Source organism: Tetrao urogallus (assembly GCF_951394365.1).
Source record: "Tetrao urogallus genome assembly, chromosome: 1".
In the NCBI taxonomy this organism is placed as follows: domain Eukaryota; kingdom Metazoa; phylum Chordata; class Aves; order Galliformes; family Phasianidae; genus Tetrao; species Tetrao urogallus.
The window spans coordinates 24900863-24923611 of record NC_136813.1 but is presented as its reverse complement, the minus strand read 5'-3'; the positions used below and the strand labels follow the sequence as shown (position 1 = coordinate 24923611).

At 38.2% G+C, this 22749-nt stretch overlaps 1 protein-coding gene across 1 annotated transcript in view; it reads right to left on the bottom strand.

Annotated features, from left to right (window-relative positions):
• Nucleotides 1-22749, bottom strand: part of FREM2 (FRAS1 related extracellular matrix 2) — a gene marked incomplete at both ends in the record, with an annotated part of 123403 nt that overhangs the window by 5435 nt on the left and 95219 nt on the right. The window contains 9 exons of the mRNA XM_079537983.1: nucleotides 2176-2310; nucleotides 2405-2532; nucleotides 3669-3773; nucleotides 6047-6239; nucleotides 15302-15633; nucleotides 16233-16364; nucleotides 18536-18839; nucleotides 19643-19801; nucleotides 20522-20652. Of these exons, the coding sequence (XP_079394109.1) occupies nucleotides 2176-2310; nucleotides 2405-2532; nucleotides 3669-3773; nucleotides 6047-6239; nucleotides 15302-15633; nucleotides 16233-16364; nucleotides 18536-18839; nucleotides 19643-19801; nucleotides 20522-20652 (1619 nt within the window). The remainder of the gene's footprint in view (nucleotides 1-2175; nucleotides 2311-2404; nucleotides 2533-3668; nucleotides 3774-6046; nucleotides 6240-15301; nucleotides 15634-16232; nucleotides 16365-18535; nucleotides 18840-19642; nucleotides 19802-20521; nucleotides 20653-22749) is intronic.

Below are 22749 nucleotides of genomic sequence, written 5' to 3'. Positions count from 1 at the left end.
AAACCCATGAGATACATAGTACCTCAAAAGAAGCACATGGCTCCTGAAGCAGGTTCATCTGAGGGCAGCAAGTACTATGGGAGTAGTTCTGTCAAGAATTAGTCATGTGCATTTAAAGAAAGGAGATGCTGAAGAGATTGTAATATAACAGAGATTGCAGTTTGGATGCTGTCATGTACAGGGCATCCCAGAATGAAGTAGTGGTAATACAATGCTCAGTAATGTTACAGGCTACCTGCTCCCCTCTTCTAGGGCCACAGAAGGAATAGCAACGAAATGGGTAGAAACATGGTAAAGACGGAAATACTGAAGTGAAATCTTCAAAGAGAGAACACAAAAATATCTTTTCTATTTGATTTTTGCATCCTAAAACGGCCCCTCGCTCCTAAACAATGAAAACATTAGTGAAGGAAATCCAAACAAAACGACGATTACAAGAATATAAAAAGTCTCATACCAAAAATACCAAGAAGATAATTCAGTAGAGCAGCTGGGGCACTAGAACGAGAACTGAGAGAAACAATTTTTGTGGTTCTATTTCATAATTTGATTTGCAGTCAGTTTGATTTTGCCAGTTTTGAGACTGGCACTCACTGACTTCAGTGAGCCTGTGCAAGGTATCAGGATGTTCTTAGTCTAAAAACTAGCATTACAGCATGAGTTTTCATGCTCACTTCTCTGTTTCCTGTTTCTTATTGCTAAAATGTGGATACTAATGTTCATTCATTTTTGCAGAATGCCTAAAAGTCTTATTGGAACCCACTTTAAGACCACATATTCTTTCCATCTATGATCAAAGGAAACAATAATGGACCACAACATTTCCTGAATTCCTTTCACTGTGAGTATCTCAAAACAATAAGTTGGTCTTGATTTGAAAATTGCTGGTGATGGGGACTAAGCAGCAACAGTACTTAGCAATTATGACAGTATTACAGTTGTGTACCTTATCCCTAATTTTAATATGTGTACCTGAAACTTGCATATACCACACTATTAAAGCGTTGTCTGATACAAGGAACCCTATAGCAGCCATTTTATTTTCACAAAATCATTCTCACAACTTGAGAAATTTGCTCCTTAGGCTTCTTCCAGGTGAGATAAAAAGAATATCCCTAGGCTACTTTGCCAATTTTGCAACAATTTTGTTGCTCTTTTGAATTTTCTTCAAATCATCAGCATCTTTCTTGTTTGCGTGAGGACTGGACACAGGCTGTGGTTCAGCACTGTTGTGAATAGCTTTAGAGTTCCTAGAAGCAGATTAGAAATGCCAGATGAAAGCCAGAGTGCTGAACTAGTAAAAATTTGCCCTTCCCAACTCCAGCCACTCATTTTTTCCAAAATGTTTTGCTGGGTTAATTCTGAGAAGGCAGGTTTCGTGTCAGATCATGTATCATCTCCCTGTTTCACCAGAGCTTAATGCCGTATCAGGAATCGTCTGTTCTCCCATAGCTGGCATAACACCAAGTGAAAGCATAAAGGCTGCATACATTCTTTTGCATACTCTGGCTAATTCAACAGGAAACTGATTGTGCATCTCTGGCTGATTCACACTGTATTTACACTGTAAGATGATCTAATAGCATACATCTATACTAATGAGCATGAAACCCCAGCCACATTGTTCCAGTCTTGGTTGTATTGGCTCCAAATAACAGGAGTAATAAAACTTCATCCTTACTATTCCCAAGATCATGCTAGCCCTTACAATTAGTGATCCATATGGCTGGGATTCTTGTCACTTAATATCACAAATAAGTATTAAAGCTGAGTGTTTTAACAATGTTGCTTATGTACACTTCCTCCACAGCCAGTGGAGGAAGTCCTACCTTAGGACTGGATCAATCTTCCTCTGAAGGTCCCACATTCAATACCAGAGATGGTAACCATCATACAAATCAATGTGAATGAACATCCTTCTGACTATCACAGAAAAATGAACAAATATTGTCCATGCGTCAAAGACAAAAAAATCACTTGTGCTCCTACATCAATCTTTCCACATTGCGTAGAACTAAACAGCAGAAGAGAGCATGTTCTGTCACTGCAGTTTTGGAATTGGTTTGTTGTAAGCAAGTAAATCAAATTTCTGGTACTATAATTACAAGATTACCAAAGGTGATTTGAAAATTAAAATGAAAAGCAAATATGAAGAAAACATCACTGGGGTGCTACCTGCTGGAATCGAATATCCAGATCAAATGTGATCGGCTCTCTAGGATTGCAGATCACCGGTAGGCTGTACTCCTGGTGTGCAGCAGTGGTACAAGCTATCAGCTTTACCGTATAGGTCCCAGAATAGTCTCGAACCTTTGTGGAGAGACATTGAGAGAGAAGAGTGTTAACACCAACGTCCTAACTGACAAGTTGAGGTAAGAGAAAACAGCAAAGGCTGAGGTTTTACCGCAAAATCTGAAACAAAGCTCCACTGCTGTACTGGTTGGTTGTACGTGGGCTCGCTTCGGATGAGGCTGAGGCTGAACGTCAGGCTCGGGTGATCAGCTGACATAACCATGGAAGTTAGAGATGAAGCTAGAAATGTGCCAATAGACAGATTTGTCAGCTTCAGTGTTTCAGTGCAGACTCTCAGCCAGACAAACATTCCCAATAATTTAAAAACCATAATGCCGTGGTGATGTTAATGCTTTTACAGGGCAATGGGCTTTATTAGCTGAAACTTACAAAATGAATTACAGTCAACATAGCTGGGCCCCCTTGACTCTTGTTCAAATGTCAGTTAAGCAGTTGTTTTTGGGCTACGCAACCAGAATTGTATAAAGATTAAATCTAACTGAAAGGCAAAACAGTGAGAGTGGAATGGCAAAGATCTATAATCCCTCCTGTTTTTAACTTGGAATGTCAGCCCAGGGAACAAAAAATAATTTATCTTAGCAGAGTTACTCTTTCAGTTCTATCCAATACACAGACCTTAAACTCTAGAAGACAGCTGAGAAAAAGCAGAATCACTATGAAGGAGTGTTATAGGTTAAAAAAACTAACTAAAACTAAAACAGATTTCTTAAAATGCTTTTTTTTTCCCCCTTCCCATTATTGTTCAGCAGATTTAATTTACTTGGATAATCTTTTCCATAGCCAACATTCATGCTCAGACTTACATCTGTAGAAAGAGACTTATACCTGTGATTATTCTGAACAAAGGGAGAAGGGTTTAAACAGATTAAATTGCAGGATCAGGTCCTCAGTAATGACTTAATTGAATGGCAGTGAGAATGTTTTATTAACAGAGAGATACAAAACTCCTACTAAAGCTTTTTTTTACTCTTTGAAAAAGGTCTAAATAACATTGACAGGCTGCAAATTAGAAAAGAAATTTTAATTCTTAGTCTCTAAATAGAGATAGGTTGTGCATCTTAGCTTCTGGATCAAAAATGTGTTTTTATGGATCTCTAGTGGACAGATTGGCCTAGATCTTCACCTTTCACTAATCAGCCTTTCCATCAAGTGGAACTATTTCACTAAGTTTGAAATTCTGAATATAGTCATCAGTGACAAGCAAAAAAACCCAAACAGAACAAATAATTATCTGGAGAGACAGAGGACATAAAAACATCAGATGTCAGCAGCAAGACTAAGAAGAATGAAAAATATGAAATTTGGGAGGTGTGTCTGTATTTTTACAGTACTGCTAAACTGCAGATTAAGCTTACCAAGGTGGGACATGACAAACAGACCGTGAAACCGTGCTTCAGTCTTGAAGTTGACAACCAGGCGTCCCTCTTCACTAATACGCATGCTGGTTGGGTACAGAGAACCTGTCAGCAGAAGCCAATCCATAAATACCATTCCAATTGCAGATGACATACAAATCACACTTCTACACAACAGCAGCTCCACTCTTTTTATTCTCCCTTGCCTCATCGGCTGTTTGGGAAGGGGCCTGATGGTATCTTTTAGGCTCATTTAAGAGTCTTTTTAAACATGAATTTACATAGTGGGACTAGAGCTAGAGTTTCACAATGCTTTCCAAAATACATAGGGAAATTCTTAATTCCCTGCAAATTCATAGTCTTACATATGTTGCTATGCCCACACAGAGGTTCTAGTAGACTGAGAAAAATTCACAGCGTAGGTAGCATCTGTATTCAGGAACAACATAGTCAGGGCCAGTGGGTTCTGGAGAAGGAAGAATACTTTCGGTTTCACCAGGTATTCAAACTGACTTCTGCCAATAAAAGCTGTGTCCTCTTTATCAGGGCCTCTCTGTCCATTGTGCCAAGGCAGCATGCACTGCCACTGTGGCAGCAGCAGTTGTGTCTTCCGTGGTACTGGTGGACAGATGAATCTGTGAAACTTGTTCTGACAGGGTTTGCGTTGCTGGAGATTTCTGGAATGAATTCAACCCAAAACATGAGCGTAATGTTCCCTAATCTCAGGTTACAAGGTCTTGTTTATATGTCAGAAGTGGTTTATTTCTGATGCTTGAATTCAAATCCCCTTTACTCCAGTATTCTGCAAAGCTTCAGAGTTCGGGCATTTCTACAGTGCTCACTTATCGAGAGCCAGTGGTGTAACAGCCTCCTGTTTGCTAGTGGCAAGAAGAAAACAGGCCAAAAACCTAAGATAATGTGCCAGAAACCTAACATGTTTGCCAACATGAACACATATCACAAAATATGCACAAAATCATTTGTACCAAACACATTAATTTATACATTAGAAATATATATAAATGTATACCTGTATGTATACATGAATTGCGGCTTTACATAGAATTTCTGTAGAGGAAATAAATGCATCCAGAGGTATAGAAATAAAGTGAGAAGTAGTTAACTCCTTCCTGCCCAGAAAAACATATAGTGAGAAGCAATAACTCTCAGTAGCTGCCCAAATCAGACTGGAATCCATTGGGTGTCTGCCCTCCACTACTCCTGTGTTCATTATGTTCTATGCTTCTGTGTTCAAAGGGAGCTGCCAATGTTCATTACCTCCATAGCCCTGAACATCAGCTTTTTAGACATATAAATAAAAATTTAAAGCACCAAAGGCATGAAAGTGGTGGCACAGACACATCACATAGTTGCTAAAACTAAGGATTAGATCTGGCTTTTAAGTGGTGACAAATACATCACATGATTTGTGGCATGTGGCTTGTTCTTTAGGCAGTGCCTGGCATGTGCTTCATTCTTCATGCACTGCAGATTGCCCTTGCCATTCCTCATTGCCTCCTCTTACTATGAGGACAGAAATTTGCATAGCAATGACATCTGCAGTTCAGACATAGAGTTTGCAAAAAAAAAAAAAAAAAAAAAAAAGAATAGCTTCAGCTTCACACTGGATTGCTGACATTGTGTGAGTGTACATATGTAATTATAGCTGGTGCCTGTATCCTACCTTAGGCTGGGACAGATAATGAACACCTGAAGCTTAATTCTGGGCGCTGCTAAGTAAATCTGCACATGAAGAACAAAGCAGTACATATGCACAACTATGCATTTTAATCTTTTGCAGATATCTGCATGTTTTTTAAAATAAATTCACTTTTTGGAGAGACAAAATATCTAATGATAAAGTCTGACCTGCTGACTAATTGCAGTCACAAATATTTATCGGCAGTATGTATCACATTTAAATAACGTTTTACTTTTACAATTCAGTAGTCTAACGGATAAGACCGGTTGTTATATCCATTATGTATTCTCTTCTTTTTCAATGTTTCATAATTAATGTTTTCAAAATATCAAAAATATTCTGCAATTGTATGCTCAGAGCCAGAAAAATATTGACAACAAAGTTTCAATTTTTCTCATTAAGACTCAAATATAGTGTGTGGTAACAGAATACAAAGACACAGTAAATGTTGAGGCCCTGAGTAGAAATAAATGTGTTAATTTTGTGTACTAGAAACACAAAGAGGCAGTTGTTTTTGCTTGCAGGAAAAGAATTGATATCAACTTTATGTGGCTTTCATAAGCAACACAGCAGAGAATTTTAAGCGCTGGGCAAAAAAACAAACAGCTTGCAACCAATAGTGAAGTTACACTCTTGGTAACAGAATGATTTTGATGAAAAGAAATCAGAGTCCCACCTTGGAGCTCTGCCTCTGGTGGACTCCCGATGCCGTCCTTCCACAGGATGGCAGTGTCATACACAAAAGTCAGCCGGAGCTCAGACTGCAGATCAAAGTGCTGCCAACCTCCTACTCCCACCGGAGAGTGGAAAACATAGGAGACATACAGAGGGACCCTCAGTGTGACATAGGATTGTACTAGGTTGAGAACCTGGCAAAAAGAAAAATGATTTCTTGAGGTTAGAGGTGAGGAAGAACAGCACTGCACAGGCAATTCTAATGCAAAAAAGGAAAAAAAAAAAAAAAAAAAAGACCACTTGAATTAAAAATTGTACCTGAATTATTTTTCATTGAAGCTCAAGTTATCTTTGTATCTTTGTGTCTTAAACAGAGTACGAATTCTGACACACAAACATCTAAATTTTGACTCATCCTTTTTTTTTTGGGCTTTTTAAGTACATGAATATCACAAAGACTTTAGAGGATCTTCAAGTATCCTCCTGCGTTTGCTCTGTCCTTTCCCACAACTAACTCTTTTGCTTACATTCTTACGTTGCTCTCCTGCAAGATCTACTGGAAGACCCTGAACTTGCTCAGAGGTGATTGCAAGTCTGAGTTGTTAGACTGCACTCACTGAGCTCTCGAATTATTTCCTCCTTTGTGCAAAGATGCTGGCTGGCATACTGCATGCAAACACATAAATCATATTGTCACTCACACAAAGAACTGAAAATGATGTGCAGTTTGACACAGATTTAACAGTAGATCCTCTATGCATATATTGTACAAAACAGTAGCATTATTATCAACCAGAGAATTAAAAATTCTCTCCATACATTTTGATAAAAAAAGGCAAAAACAGTGTCAGTAAACTGTTAGCTCTTAACACAGCTCTTACGTGATTTAAGAATCCTTTTCTGAAGTGTCTTACTTCACATCTCTCTAATTAAAAATGTGCAATACAGATCCTTTTAGAAAATGATGGATTGTCTCACAAAGACAAAGAAGGAAAGGCATTGAGATCATCTCCCAAGGAGAAAAATTTCAAAAGCATAAGTGGTGTTGAACTCCCACTCACTTCCAGCAGAAAGTGTGCCTAACTGACATTTGTGCATCTCAACATTTCCCCTGAGTGGTTCCCTTATAGGCCTTTGAAGAGTGTTTTTCGCTATTAAAGAAAGCATTCAAAGAACATTATAAACTGTGTAAAAACCGAACTGTTTCTGAGTTCCCCCAGAGGCATGTGAAGAGATTGAACATCCACTACCTTACAGCTGCTTTACTTTTCCAAATGCCGGACAAAAGTTTTAGTGATATTATGAAATGACAAATTTACTGCCTGAGCTGACCAAATACTCTGAAATAGTTCAGGTGTTAATTATGGCAAATATTCATAGTTGCAACAGCTTAATTTTATGCATGACACTCCTTGATCTACACACTATGTTACTTAACACCTTCCACTTAAAATGTTAGCATCATTCCATAAGATGTGCTAGTATGGAGGCCTAGACAATCTGGAAACACACACGGTAGCATGCAGTAAAGTCTGGCAGATAACATGAGCCAGTACACACATAGATGATTTTATATTAATTATTCTTTCTTATATGTAAACACAATCAAGATGTTCTACTTGAAACAAAAAAATAGAATACTTTTATTCTATGTATGTGTGGATGACAAACTGAAGTTGGACAGCAACACTAGCCTTCAGTCCTATTTATTTTACACAAACAGATGCAATATTACCTTTAGGATACTGTCACGGACATTCAAGCAACTATTTCAGGCATGGATTTGTTAAATTATTCCAAATAACAACACTGAATGCTCATTTTTATCAAGAAAGATAAAGCTATAATGCAAATCTACAACATATCTTACTATGCCTTTAATTCAGGAGTAACACTGAATATTTGCCATTTTCTGGAAGGATATCAAGAGCTAACTAAATACATTTGCTCACATAGAAAATGTATCACTACTGAAAAGTCCTCCCAGCAAAACTAGGTTACCTTTACTCTGTGTTTTTGCCCCACATCTACATGTTGTACAATAAAAATTGGACATCAAAGCAAAATATCTAGAATTCAGTTTGCTTATGGGAAGTGAGAAGAGTTAATACATTGTTGTCCTATTGAAAAGATGCATCCATAATGCTTAGTGAGGAGGACTGTAGTATCACACAGAGTGTTTAATGACCTTGAGGACTAAATAGAACTGAGATGAAATTTTATACTATAAAGCATAAGGTAATAGAAACCAGTGACGGGGATTTCTGGCTGAAATTAAAGACACTGGTTAGAAAGAATAGCGGAGAAAAAAATTCGGTATGTGAGTTGATCACATCATAACTATGACCTTCGTATCCCCTCCATGTGATATGTGCCTAAGATAAACTGAGGAATGGAGTGGAAATTAGAAGCATGCATGCCATTATTCAGAGCACTAGTGAGAGCTTATCTGGAACAGCTTTGATCATCCAGGCTTGAAAAAGCCTAATTTGCATTGTAGACTGTAGAAAAGAAATCAAAATATTTTATGAGAAGCAACTAGAATAGCTGTGTTGTTTAGAGTAGTTCAACATAAGCTGTGAGGAAATAATTCCACCTATATACATTAAGAGATGAATAGTAGAGAAGAACTACTGAGGATGATGAAAGATGGTGCTGACATGAGAACAAATGGGCATAAGATGGCCATGACAAATACAGCCTAGAAATCAGGAGGATTTCTAACCCTCACAAGAATAGTGAGGCCATGAAATCCTATTAGTTTTTAGATTAAGTTTACCAGGTTGGAACTACATTATATAGCGTTAAGGTTGCTGACAGGAATGACCTGGACGAGTGATCCACAAAGCTCTTCTAGTTCAGTCTTATGCCACAAGCGAAAAAAGGCTTCTCTCAAAGTTATTCTTGGTTATCCAGTATTAGGTACCATTCACTGTTCATGTACCTTGTACACAGAGAAATCTATGAATGGGGTTTGTAAGCCACATTTTAGGCTACTCTTGCCTCCATTCTGTGTAAGCATGGCACTGGTGAGCTCAGCTCACTTGTATTGGTGGGAAATCCAGCAGTACAGAGAGAATGGTGAAGAGCTGGCACAGGCTGCCCAGAGAGGTTGGGATGCCCTGTCCCTGGAAGTGTTCAAGGCCAGATTGGATGGGGCCCTGGGCAGCCTGGTCTAGTATTAAATGGGGAGTTTGGTAGCCCTGCCTGTGGCAGGGGGGTTGAAGATTCATCATCCTTGAGGTCCCTTCCAACCCAGGCCATTCTGTGATTCTGTGATTCAGTAGGATCTACTCTGGAGAAAGTCTGTCTGAAATGCTGCTCCTTTGCCATATCTTGCTACTGCTCTGCAGAAAAGTCTGAAACTAAAGTGTCAGAAAATTCATCCTAGAATTTAGCAGATTCTTCTCTCCTAGTAAAACCCACATATGATGTTTGGGCAGTAGGGCTACTTGCTCCAGCATGGGAATTTATTCATCTACCTATGAAACTGTGCTTCCATCAGCATGACTGCCTTCAGTGTGATTTGCTGGACACAGGGAGAGGAAGAAGTTCTTTCTAAACCATCTCATCGAATTTTTATGCACATAAATCCCTCCTGAGGCACTCACTGGATAGTAGGTATGGAGGAAAACCTATAATACTGGTAGCCAAAATTATTGAATAAATAGCTTTCTTATGCTAACAGCAACTTGTAGCTTACAAAGCCAACTCATTTCTTACTAAAAAATAAACAGCTGCAGGGGGAAAATTACTCTTCAGTGGACAGCACAGAAAAAACTCAAGACACTCAAACTAAAACACAGGGGACCTTTTTGATATAAGAAAATAAAACAAAAAAAAAAAAAAAGAGGAAATTAACTGCAGAGGAAAATTGTCAGAGTAAGAGGAGCCCCCCAACAAATGAAACGATAGAATGTGTCATGCAGATGGAGAAGCCCCACTTCTCCAACTCTCTTACCACGAGAAAGCATTCTTTCCATTGGGTTATCTTTATTTTCCTGCAAAGCCTATTGAGAGTAGCCAGCTGTTCATATTTTATCTCAGTGTGACACTGATGAAACCGAAATGCTAACTCAGAGCTGTGTAAGTGTAGGATCAGCTGAACTGCTATGGAGAGACAGAACAGGTGCACTATGTATCTACACAGCCTGTGAACAGAAGATTGTAGAAGTTGTATGGGCAAACTAACATTTCACTAAATTTCACTAACATTAGTTTTATACAATAAAAAGTGGATGTGACTTTCAGCCAGCCTTGTGATACTAGCACAGAAATCTGAATTACGGCCACATCTGAGCTGAATTGGGAAAACCGTGTCTCTCATCCTGTGACAATGCCTGAGAAGGCAGAGGACAAAAATTGTTCCAAGAAGGGAACAATCTTATGATCACTATCTGAAAAAAGTCATTCAGATAGCTAAAAAATCATTCAAGTAGCTCATCTAAAAATGTCTTTGTCTGAGAGAAGAACATGATTTATCCTGAATACCAATATAAGATGTAGAGATTTATACATGTTCTTTGCAAGATAAATTGTCACAGACAATTCCCATTTAAGAATTTCTATAGGTGTTCTTCTTTTGTTCCCCTTTCTGATGCAAACTGTCAAACTTCATTAAGAAAAAAAAAACATAATTAATTTGAGCACCTGTCATGTAACAAGTGAGCAAATCACTTTCAGTTAAGGTTATGGGGCATGGACTCTGTCCTGCATTATACTGAATTTTATTTATTTGGCTTTCATTCCAAAGAACAGAACTTTGTCCAGGAAAATGATGTTATAGCTTTGGGATGTGATCAGTAGCAGTAAGAGAGTGTGTGTGTATGTCTGTGAGCACGGGCATGTGCTGTCAGTACTGGCAAGATCAAAATTAGAAATTAGAAATTACAGTTTCATATTTTATATTGATTATCCTAATGAACCAAACTTTTCATGATAACTGTATTTTTGTCCTCCAATCTATCCTAATCCTGTCTTCCTATTGCATTTACTTGCTATGTCAGCAAATTTGAGTCACACAACAATGTTGTCAACTCAATGTTTACACAATAAATATATGGCAAAGCTCAGATTTGGCCTCAAGAAGGCAAACAGCCAGGTAGGTCACAGGTGAAATGCAAAGCAGCCTTGTTTAAAAAAGCCTGAATGGAAAGGAGAATGCAATACAACACCGAAATGCCAGCTCCTTGAAATGTTTAACCTCTGGCTTTGTTGCACTGCTGGTGCATTAACTTTGGAATAGATTTTTGCTGGTTTTTTTTTTTTTGCAATAGATAGGGTTTACAGCTGGAGGGAAAAAAAAAGAAAACAACTTGATGGCTTGTTAGCTTCTTTCAAGGAAATACAAACTGCAGGTTTTCTTAAATTGATTGTGGTGGCTGACATGAATATAAAATCTGAAAATAGACACTTCTGGCCATCTGCATTTTACAGCTTCTAGTGAGAATTTCAGAAAAGCTGGCTTTTCCCCTTACAAATGATTTTTGTAAAGCTAAAACTATTAAAACTGGAAATACACTGTTTCCATGCAATGCTAAAAATCTCTGCAAGCTGCCTCATATAAGCTGAGGCAGTATATTAGTGAGTTTAAGATTTGCTTTCATATGGGATTTCCAAGCATCTCAGTGCCATATACAACATAAACGTGAACTGAACATACTGGAAGAGAAACGTTTTCAATTTAAGTCAGAACAAACTGTTTTTTGTTGGAAAGCAAAACAAACTCTTCAGCTGTACTCAATTACAGTAGTTTCAAGGCATTAATCTGCATGTACAAATATTTTAGTGTATGTTTTTCACCTCTGTTTTAGTCAAAGACTTGCTTAACTAGTTGCTAATAAAATCGGAATGGTAATTTCCTTGTGTTCTTATGCCAAGTCTGGCAGTGGTCAGGAACAAGTAAAAGCAAAATCCACACATAAGTACTTGGCCTGAAACACGCAGAAGCCTTTGGATGCCAAACTGCCTGCTTACAGCGAATAACTGTAATGGCAGGAAGTGAGATCAAATGATACTTCACACTCCATTAAATAAGAGTAGGCCAGTCCTTCAACATATGCTTTATTACAGGATAGTTGCTTGGTTTTCACTGTTTCATTTTTTAATTTCCTTTCAAGGAAATCTGGCATTGCTTTAGCATCTGTGTCTTGAGGACCTGAGATATCTTTAGTGCTTTACTCTCACAGTGCCCTCATGAAGTAAGGTCCAATCTCTAATAATTTCCTGAAGATACACAAAGACAACTTACATATTGGAGCTCCACGTTTTTACATCCTCAATATATCCAAACAAAGACCTTGAATTTCAGATTATGAAGGGAAGATGTTCAAAAGATAAATGACCTTAATTTCGACCAGAACACAGCTATAATCCAAACGAATAAGTTCAATTTAAAGAGCAGACTTTTATTTATAAATATGCATTCCTTAATCCATAATAGATACACAGATGCTTGATTTTTCAGATATGGTGAATATGGGCAGACCCCAGGAACAAAGCGTCAAGCTATGTTCTGAAAGAAGGGCCGCATCTATCTCACACAGGGTTTGCTCATGCACAGAGTAATTGCAAAAGAGAATGGGTCACAAGGAGAAGGCCTCAAGGACAAAAAAGAAAAAGAAAAGAAAAGAAAGAAAACTAAAACCTTCCCTGTATGTATTATGACAGTTCATGAGTTCATGGGAACTGGCAAAGACAGCTGCAGTCTGCGGCAAACACCAGGAGTGCTGCCAGAAGAACGACACCAGCTGCAGGTTTCCCACCTCACACTTTGCTTCCTGAAGTTCATCTTCTTCCCCTCCCATTAGAGGAGCTCACATAAGTGAAGGTCCACATCACACAAGATATTGCCAGCCGTTTTTATGGAATATCTCTGTCTGAATCATGAGTGCTACCTTTGATCATATAGAAGTGCTGGAGAACAAGAACTGAAAAGCAGAATTTTGAGCTTAAAGATCTACCAACTGGTAAATTCAAGCTAGCAAATTTATAGTGGTAGCAGGATATGGTAAGAGAATTTAATTTCTTTATCGGTTCAGTATGTATGATGGAAATTAAGCTTCCTTTGTGTGCTAAAAAAAACATGGTGAAAACCATAGCTGCCAGCTTCCCTCTCACAGAGAAGGATTATTAATTGCTCACCGAAGGAGAAAAAGACAACAATGGTGACAACCACAGAGATAGGGCACTGACTGCCTCCCCTCTCAGCTGGGGGGGGTCATGTGAAGATAAAGACCGAACTTGGAGAAGAATTAAATGGAGGTGGGGGGAACAGGGAGAGCAGTGAAGCGCATACCGGCTGCGGCGAAATGCTTTCCTGCTAGAAGTAATTCAGCTTGATATTTCACTTACCACTGTAGCCTTTTAGCCACACCCTACGGAGCGCTAAGGGCTGACATCAGCTGCAGTTTCATGGCTCTGCAGCTCATGTTTGTCCCTCTTTGCTTTTAAATGAGAGATCTGATCTAAAATACATAACGCTTCTGAAGCTTAAAGAATGGCTTTCTTCCTAAGCCCAATTATCATTTATGCATGTCCTCCACAAAGAAACACATAGGTTCTCTAAAATGAAGGAAGGATTGTTATTTTTTGCTCTGTTTATATCCATCCATACATATATAAGACTTATTTAGACATTTGTCTAAACCGACTGTTCAGCCTTTTCTCTATAGGATACTGGAGTATTAAATACGGAGAGAATTCAAATCATATCTTCCTTTTCACTATGGGAGAAATAGGTGACAGCATTGTCTGACAGCTGCTTGGCAGCTTTTTGTACCTGTGATTGTGCAGTTTGGGAAATAAGAATATATGTCTGCATGTTGTACATGTTCTGGAGCATAAAGAGAAAGTAAAAGGAACAATGAGGTGAAGCAAAGAGATCATTCTAGGAACAAAGAAGATTGCTGTCATTTTTATCATGTGGGAATGTGAAAGGCTTACATCCCACACTTTCATGCCTTCCCCTTCCCTCTGACAGGTTCATGGCTACAGTGGAATGTACTTGTAGGAGGATCTGCTCTTTGTGGAGGGGCAACTCCAAGCAGATGCACAAACAGTGAGCTTCCAGCATCAAAGCAGATACCTTGAACTGGTCTCTGCAACAGACAAGGAACCAGGAGAGACAACAGAGCACTCAAATGATGAAGACTCTGTGCATATAAACCTAAGACTCTGTGAGGGTGGATAAGCTGATGGTTCCTAGATGAATACCTGTTAAAAAGCAGAACAGTTCTGGCCATTTCACAGAGGCCTTATCCTTTTCACAGTGGTTCAGAGGTAATGCCAGTGAGCCAGGAAAGTGAGCTGGCTTACCATACTGCTTTGTGCTGAGCATGGACTTCTGTGAAACAAGGCACTGCATTTCCAGTCCTTCTGTATTATCCCTAACGGGACATATCTGTGTCATAAGGGATTGATCTTCCTGGCTACAGCTTTTGTTCTGCAGAATCTGAGTGGGAGCAGACAGGCTTGTGTAGTAATTGCACAAGGAAGACCTAATGATTAACTTCGCTGTTGTTGCAGCAGAAGAAACGTTGCACTCTTTTTGCTCCCACACTATTATGGATTTCTAGAAACCATTTTCCAAAGGACGTTTGAAGATCTCTCCAATTTCCTTGTTTATTATCTCCAAACCACTTTCTCAGCTCTGTTCTTGAGCCACACTGACAGCTTCTCTTTGCTTCACAACCAAGGAATTTTGTGCTGGGCAATGTGAGACCACTATGCCGTCTGCACTGGTGGGTCCTGTTGCACTGTGAGCAAAAGATGAGCAGTGCCAAGCCGCTGATAGTACAATGCAGTCCATTATGCAGGAAGACTTCACAGTTCTTCTTAACTTTAAGATACAAAATGACTAACAGTCTAGCACTACCTATGTGCTAACAGTAATAGGATAGTAATCCTCTAAAAGGCTCCCAGTCTAAGAAAAGACTAAAGTGGCTTGCTAAAAATTGGGTAGGTATTTCATTGAGTGAAAATTATAGCAAATTTAATTCAAATTCAGTCCCTCACTTAATTTCAGTTGGACAAGGATTTCATATATAGCCTATTAGTGTTTAACTGACACACTGATAGCTTTACGGAATATACTGTCCTTAGCAGAAGTCTGTATTTTCTTAAATAATAATAAAAAAAGGAATACTTTTTAAACTATTAATGGATAAATAGATATATTATTGTAGTTAGAAATACATTTCATGGGAAGTTTTCAATTTAAAGAATATAGTAAAAATATCAAGTTGTAGTTTGGTACCTGTCCATCTGTCCCAATGGTGCCTCCACAATCTGTGAGGAGCTCGGACATGTCATAATAGCTAACAAACTCCCATAAACAGGCTTCCAGATTCAGATTTCGGTAGAATCGTAAGGTATTGAAGCCTCTGATTCCCGGACTGTATTGGTAGGGAATGGTCTCTCCAATCACATTCGCATTTTTGGTAGCATCAGTCAAGAAACCGTGGTGGGTCTTCACTTCTGTGTAATCCAACAGGTTGGAGCACTTATGGTTTCCAACTCTAGTTCCATCAGGGCTAAGTGTCAGCTCAAAATTGGAGAGCTCTCTTGTAGAAATAACAGGCAGCATGCCTAAAAAAAAAGGTAAAATAATGATATCACTGTCACTAAATTTCAGTGCTCTGAGTTGCTTAACTTGGCAAAAAACTCTCGAAAACCAAGCATATTATTAAGTGCTTCTGTACTTGGAACTTACAGTAATGAACGTACTTGAGAGTTCAAAGAAAGATGATATGCCTTGTCTGTCTTTGTACTATGAAATGCCAGATATTTCTAAAGCTGTAATGTATTTTTCAATTCAAATTTTTGTTAAGTTTTCAGAAGCATGTAGCAATTAAGCTGCTTCATATGTTTAAAAAAAAAAGTTAAGTATTCCTTGTTATAACTGTGCACTCAAAGGAATTTTATTAAGTATAGGTCTAGCCCAATTTATGTAAACTATGAACTTAATCTGGGAATAGTCTTCACATCAAAGACTGTGAAGTTATACAGCATCTTATGTATCAAATGCAAAGTGCATTTGTATTACATTCATGGCATTTTTCTCTGGTTTCATGTGTTAAAAGATAACACAATGATTTTGACTATTTAAAATAACATGACTGATAAAATAGCTCAAATGACAGCAAGTTGTACAACTTTTCTTGACTCCCCAGCTGCTTTTGTCATACCATCAATATGTGGCATTGTGACTGTCAGTTTGATGAGATTGGCATAAGCGGGATCTTCCGGGCCTGTGTAGCGCAGTTTGGCAGAGAATGGTTCTGCTCCAACTACTCCTGACACACGAGGCTGACAAAGACCTAATGGAAAAAAAATAAAGTAACTTTATGTCCAGAAGAAATAATCTATACTTTCCCTTGCATTAATTTTAGACACACTTCTTTTCCCACTAGATATGTTGCTAAAACAAGGAGAATTTTCTGAAATGACAGGTAAATGCTATGGAAAACATTTATCAGAGGTTTGAACAGGAATTTATGCAAAAGAACAGTCAAGTAGAAATTATTCTTTATCAATTGGATCACATTTTCAGAACCTGGTGATGACTGCACCTGTACATTTTCAGTTAAATATTGCAACCATACTTGCAAAATAAGTGTCATGCACCCTACTTACAGATGACCTCAGAGGCCTTAATTCCCTTTCCCTTAAACCCATATAGAGCTTTATGGAGAACATTGATCAGTATTCAGGTGCTTCTAGAACTGGACTGAGGTATGGACCCATATATGACTTGATGGGACTCTATAAGCCACTTGTCCCATTAGAGAATATTGTCATAAACTAATTTTAGTTGGAAATGTTCTCTAGGAACGCCATGCTCAAAATGAAGCCAGCTTCTAAGCCAGATCAGGGCCTTATTCTGTTGATTTTAAGTTTCTCCAAGGCTGGAGAATCTGTAAATTCCTTTGTCAGCCCGTTCCGGGCTTAATTCAACCTGTTCTAGGATTAATCCTGGTTTGCAGGACTAGCAGATTAGGTTTGTAATTGTATGATATGAGATATGTGCAACTTCCAGTAACATTGTTCAGTGTAGAAATGCTTGCATCCTGGTTGCAGGATGGGTCTTCTGAGAAAGAAACCATCAGAAGCTGATAATCTGATTTAGCACGTTTTGTTATTTGCCCATTTCTGAGGGGTTACAAACAAAGTAAAGGAGGCAGGGCTCACCTCCTGGATCATTTATAGGTTCTGGTGGACTCCATTTTGCTCAACAGCTCTAAGCTGGAAGCAGCAGGCTTGAGGGCACAAGATTTCTCTTCTGCAAAACAATAATTTGTTTATTCTCTAGTGGAAGTAAGATGTGCTAAAGAGACTAAACGCAATTTTTATTTATTTATTTTTTTTTTTTTTTCACAGTCTGACTTACTTTTGAGAATTTCGTCTATTTACTGGAGGTCAAATGCTGTTGAAGTTGCAAACAGGATTTTGGCATGTTGCTTAGATCAGTGTACATCTTTGAAAATAGCATATAACAACTATTTGATTTCCACCATCTGTGTTGTATACGATCATCAGAACTGATGTTTTCCTCATCGCAAGACCACTAAGGTACTGGAAGTAATATATCTGTGACAATTCAATGCTGGTCCTGGGTTAATTAGCCCTGCTAATTTGTCATGTGTAATCATTATAACTCTAACATAGTCAGACTGTTTTATATAACCAAACTAGCTCATCCAATGCAAAGTTGTCTGTCTTTAAAAAGCACTACATTGTATCTGGTAGACAATACTCTCAGAGAGAGTCCTTTTTAGTCCTTTTTAGGATTCCTGATAGCACAAACGAAAGTCACTTTAGCCTACAGTAAAAATGTGAAATAAAGAAAGTGGGTAAATAGAAATTTCATTTATCAAGCTCTTAGAGCCCTAACTTTGCAGGAGACAAATGGTTTTAAATAAAAATATTTAGTTGGAAAGGTCAAGGAAATTAAAATGATATTGCAAATCAGTCACATAATTATCTACTGTAAGATGTTACATGAACCAGAAGACTTAATGCAGCAACAGAAACAGCAGAGATGACATGATGAATACAATATTTTGTAATTCAGTTTGATGGCTGACAATTACTCATTCAACAGATTATACAGTAAAAAAAAGTATCTGAGATTGCTATGAAAAAATAGCATATGCTATCAGAGTGTACTCATGCCCATATCGGTTCCAAACCTCTGCTTCATAAGTTCGTAACAGTATAAGTTCCATGAAAAAGAGGTGGCTGGGCAAAGGAGGTAGACTACAGTACCTATACTGGTTGAGAGGATGCAGCATCAATTCAATATATACGCTTTTCTGATGCTAAGATACTTTTGACACTATCTATATTAAAAGTCGAAGGAAATACTAAAAGTAGAAGGAAAGCTGAAGCTGTAAGTGTGAAAATACCTTATAATGCCATTTGATTTTGTTACTATGGAAAGTGGGTTTCAAAAGTAGCCTAGGAATTTTTGTAATAGTTGATACCTTACCTTCTGATGTGCTTATAGTTACAATAGGGCTCATAAGTTCAAGACCCTCATTCCCATCTGAATTCACAGCACGAGCTGCACATTGGACACGAGAGCCAGCTTGAAAGTAAATGGAGTCCAGTGTGATCATCTTGGACGAAGTGAAGAAGGTATCGAAGTCAACCTCCTTCATGGGGCTAGTAACACCATCAGGACCAGTGGGTGCACTCACAAGCCATCGATATTGTGTCAGAGTATTATTGATGTGTTCGCTAGCACATATCGTACCAGTCTTATCAAAGTCTTCATATTTAGGATTGCAAGCCTGCAGAATAAGGCAGATGCATAACTATTTATTTGCTTTAAGGGAAAGGAATTTTAATTTTTCAATTGTCACAAACTCAGCAATGTGGAACAAGTAACTCCAGTGAGGAATAATTAATTTGTTTTGGCTGTGATACTTTTATCACCTTTAAGGTAGATTAAAAGGCATGTCTAACTTATACTTAACTGAAATAAAAACTTGCATTTGAAATTATAGTTTATGGGTGAAAACACAGTTATGGAGGTTCAAACTACACTTCTACCTGCTACTTTAACTAGGATATCACACCTGATCTAATTCTGCAAATACACTTTGCGTTTAAAGATTACTTTTGGTTTTGTACTTAGGAAAACCATCCAACACATGACCCATTCCTGTGTGTAATGAATGGTGTAAGAAACTGAAGATATAGAAGGACCAAAAACTTCCTCAAAGCAAAAGAATGCTCCAGAAAACAGCAGTCATTTTTCAGTCTGTGACACTCATTAAAAACGATGGCTCATTGGTTATCTCCAGAGATTTTAACTTAATGCAAGGAAATGTAGAAAATAGTAAGGTGATACAATCAGCTTACAGACACTGAACAAGTATCAAACTTGTTCTTAGTGATGACCAAGTGGTTTTTGTCCTCCTGAAAATTCATTTGCTATCCAGACAAATTATATTAGCACTTAGGACTGTCCTAGCTTAAATTCATGCGTGACTCACAACAATATGATTAATAATATTGTCTACAATTTAATTGGATCTTTGAACAAAATCCATATACTGGTGTTGCTCCACCTTTCCACAGAAATACTCACTGTAATACAGATGACAGGATAGCCAGCCACAGGACTGGTTCTGTCTTTGGCTCTAGAAGTGTCATCATATATCAAAAGGGATGCAACTTGAGGGACAGAAGGAAAGGTGACATCTGCCATGCTGTTCATTTCTTCAATGTAAACAATGGCCTTGGCTGTCTGATAATGAAAAGGTAAAAATGTTTTCTGTGAAGATTCAAACAAACGAAGGAATTCAAGCTAGACCTTGATCAGAGTATATATGGATTTTGAAACAGTGTCCCAGGGTAAGCTCTAAAACAGCTGTATGAGCTGTCGAGAAAAGTTTCAGGCACTGGAAAGTATATTGCAGACTATCAAACTAAAAGTTTTTGGTTTTTTTTTCGTTTTCTGTACACTGAAGGTAGCAGACCCTGAACACTATTTTCATGCAGAATCAGAAAAATTTACCATTTATACTTAAAGTATGCATGATATAGTGCTAAATAAGGAAGAATATGTGGCTACTTCAAATCTTAACATAGCCTTGACAGTAGAAGATCTATTTCACCTGATTGTTCTTTTTGCAGCATAGAGTATATATTTTATATACGGCCAGCCAGTATTTCCAAGATTTTTAGTGATGATTTGAAAAAGAGAATGTATCTGGAAAGGTATCTTGAAAATTTCTGTTTTACATGGACTCTCCTTATCTCTAGAACCCATGAACCTTACCACCATGGCAACAAACTGTTTGGGGTAGGTATTACAGTATCAGATGGGATTGCATTGCATGTCCTTTAAAACTACAAGCAAAGATGGCTTGCATAAACATTAAGGGAAGAATAAAGCTGCGAAGCCAAAAAGCAAGAATATCTTTTTACAGGCTTTGCTGTTGAGGTCTTGGAATTATTTTGTTACCTGTATTTCAGCAACCATGTTCTCATCAGGTTTCAGGTGAACAGTGAAGGCTTCTCTCATCTCCCTAACTCCATCAAAGAGAACTTCAATCTCCACAAAGTGCTGTGTTTCACCCTCCTTAAATTCAATTTCTAAAAACATAATGAGACACCTAAAAGTAAATTTGATGTTCATAAGAAGCTGGAGCTTTAAGCCTAGCTATAGGAGACAGCAGCTAATACCCACCTTTCAAATTACACAAGTTCATATGAGCGTATTTAGTTCAATCTATTCGATGCTAAAAATAATAATGAATAGCAGTGAATATACAGAGAATTCACTGACAATGAGGAACTGTCATCACAAAAAGAGATCTGCAAAACCAGGATGTAGTATAATTGAACTTAATATTTTGGAAGTGATTTAGGACTAATTTTTCCATAAATGCTGATAACATATGTGAAAAATAACCTAAAGACTTAAGAATTCTAAATGATAAGTGTTGTCAGGGTTTACTCAAACAAAATGTACTTCAGTACAATGCTATAACCTAAATAAGGCACAAAGTCAGAGTTATAAAAAAACACATTTTATATTAAAAAGCACTGTCTCTGAAAAAACTTCTGAGTTCTTGGTGGATGAAAAGTTCAATCTTAGCTGACAGAAGTGGAAGTGAACTGCAAGGGGATGCAAAACTACAGAAACTATTCAACATTTTATATGGACTGGGTGAGACATACTAAAGAAATCCGTGCATTTCAAGAGAAGTGATCTCATAGGCTTGAGAGGAGCTTAGCAGTGTAGAACAGAACAGAACAGAACAGAATAGACTAGACTAGACTAGACTAGACTAGACTAGACTAGACTAGAATAGAATAGAATAGGAGTGGAGTAGAGTAGAGTAGAGTAGAGTAGAATAGCTCAGTTCAAAGATCATCATGTCCAACTGCCTGACCACTTCAGGTTTAAGCAAAAGTTAAAGCATATTAATGAAAGCAATCTCAAAATTCCTCTTGTATACTGACAGGGTCACTAACCACCTTAGTAGGAAGCCTGGCCCAGTGTTTTATCACATTCACAGTAAAGAAATGTTTCTTAATGCTCAGTCTGATCCTCCCATGACACAGCTTTGTACAGTTCCCACAAGCCTTGCCATTGGTTACCAGGGAGTAGATTCCAGCACCTCCTTCTGCTTTCCTTTTCCTTAGAGAGATGCAGAGAGAAATGAGGTCACCTCTTGGCTTCCTCTTCTCTCAAGTATCCACAGGCTCACCTCATAGGATATACTTCCGGATCTGGTATCTTAACATCCTTTTCATATTGTGGAGCCCAGAATTGCACACAGTATTCAAGGTGAAGACACACTAATTCAAAATATAGTCGGAGACTCAATTCATTTTAATAGATGGCTGTGGCGTGCTTAATGCATCACAAAATGTGGTGTGCCCTCTTGGTTACAAGGGCACACTGCTGGATCATGTTGAGCCTGTATTTATAAATACCTGAAGGGAGGATGCAATGAGAGTCAGGCTCATTTCAGTGGTGTCTGGTGCCAGAACCAGAGGCCCTGGGCACAAACTGGAGCACAGGAGTTTCCCTCTGAACACCAGGAGCCCTTCTGTGCTGTGCAGTGACAGAGTAGTGGAACAGGATGCCCAGAGGCTGTGGGGTCTCCTCCTTGAGGATCTCCCACAGCTGCCTGGATGTGGCCCTGGGCAGAGACTGGGCCAGATGACTGCAGAGATCCCTTCCAACCTAAAACATGCTGTGATTACATTATTTCTGCAGTCTTTATTATTTAAAGTATGCAAGTATTAATGGCACAGAAATTACCAACAGAAATTGAAGGCCAGAAGAAAATAAAAGCCTCACAGAAAGTGACATTCTAATTAGTAAACTGAAACACAACCCTACTCTGAAGGGACAAGCACAATAAGCAGCATTGGATGAAAGCTGGAGTATATATGGGAAATAAAGTATAGATGATAAGGAGTGAAAGGGAGTGACCAGTGAAGCAAAACTGAAAGGCATGAGATAACACTTATAGTGACACTGTCAGCTGACATTAAAAATTCCTGTGGCTTTCAGGAGGAAAGAAGACGACTGAAATGAAGGAGACAAAGTGGCTGGTGTTAGCAACATCCAGTTTGATAATTTTTTAATTGCTAACATTTTTTCAAATATCACTAGTGAGAAATGCCTCTCCTTCTGTGGAATTTGAAGATATCTCCATGTCGCTGTTGATGTTC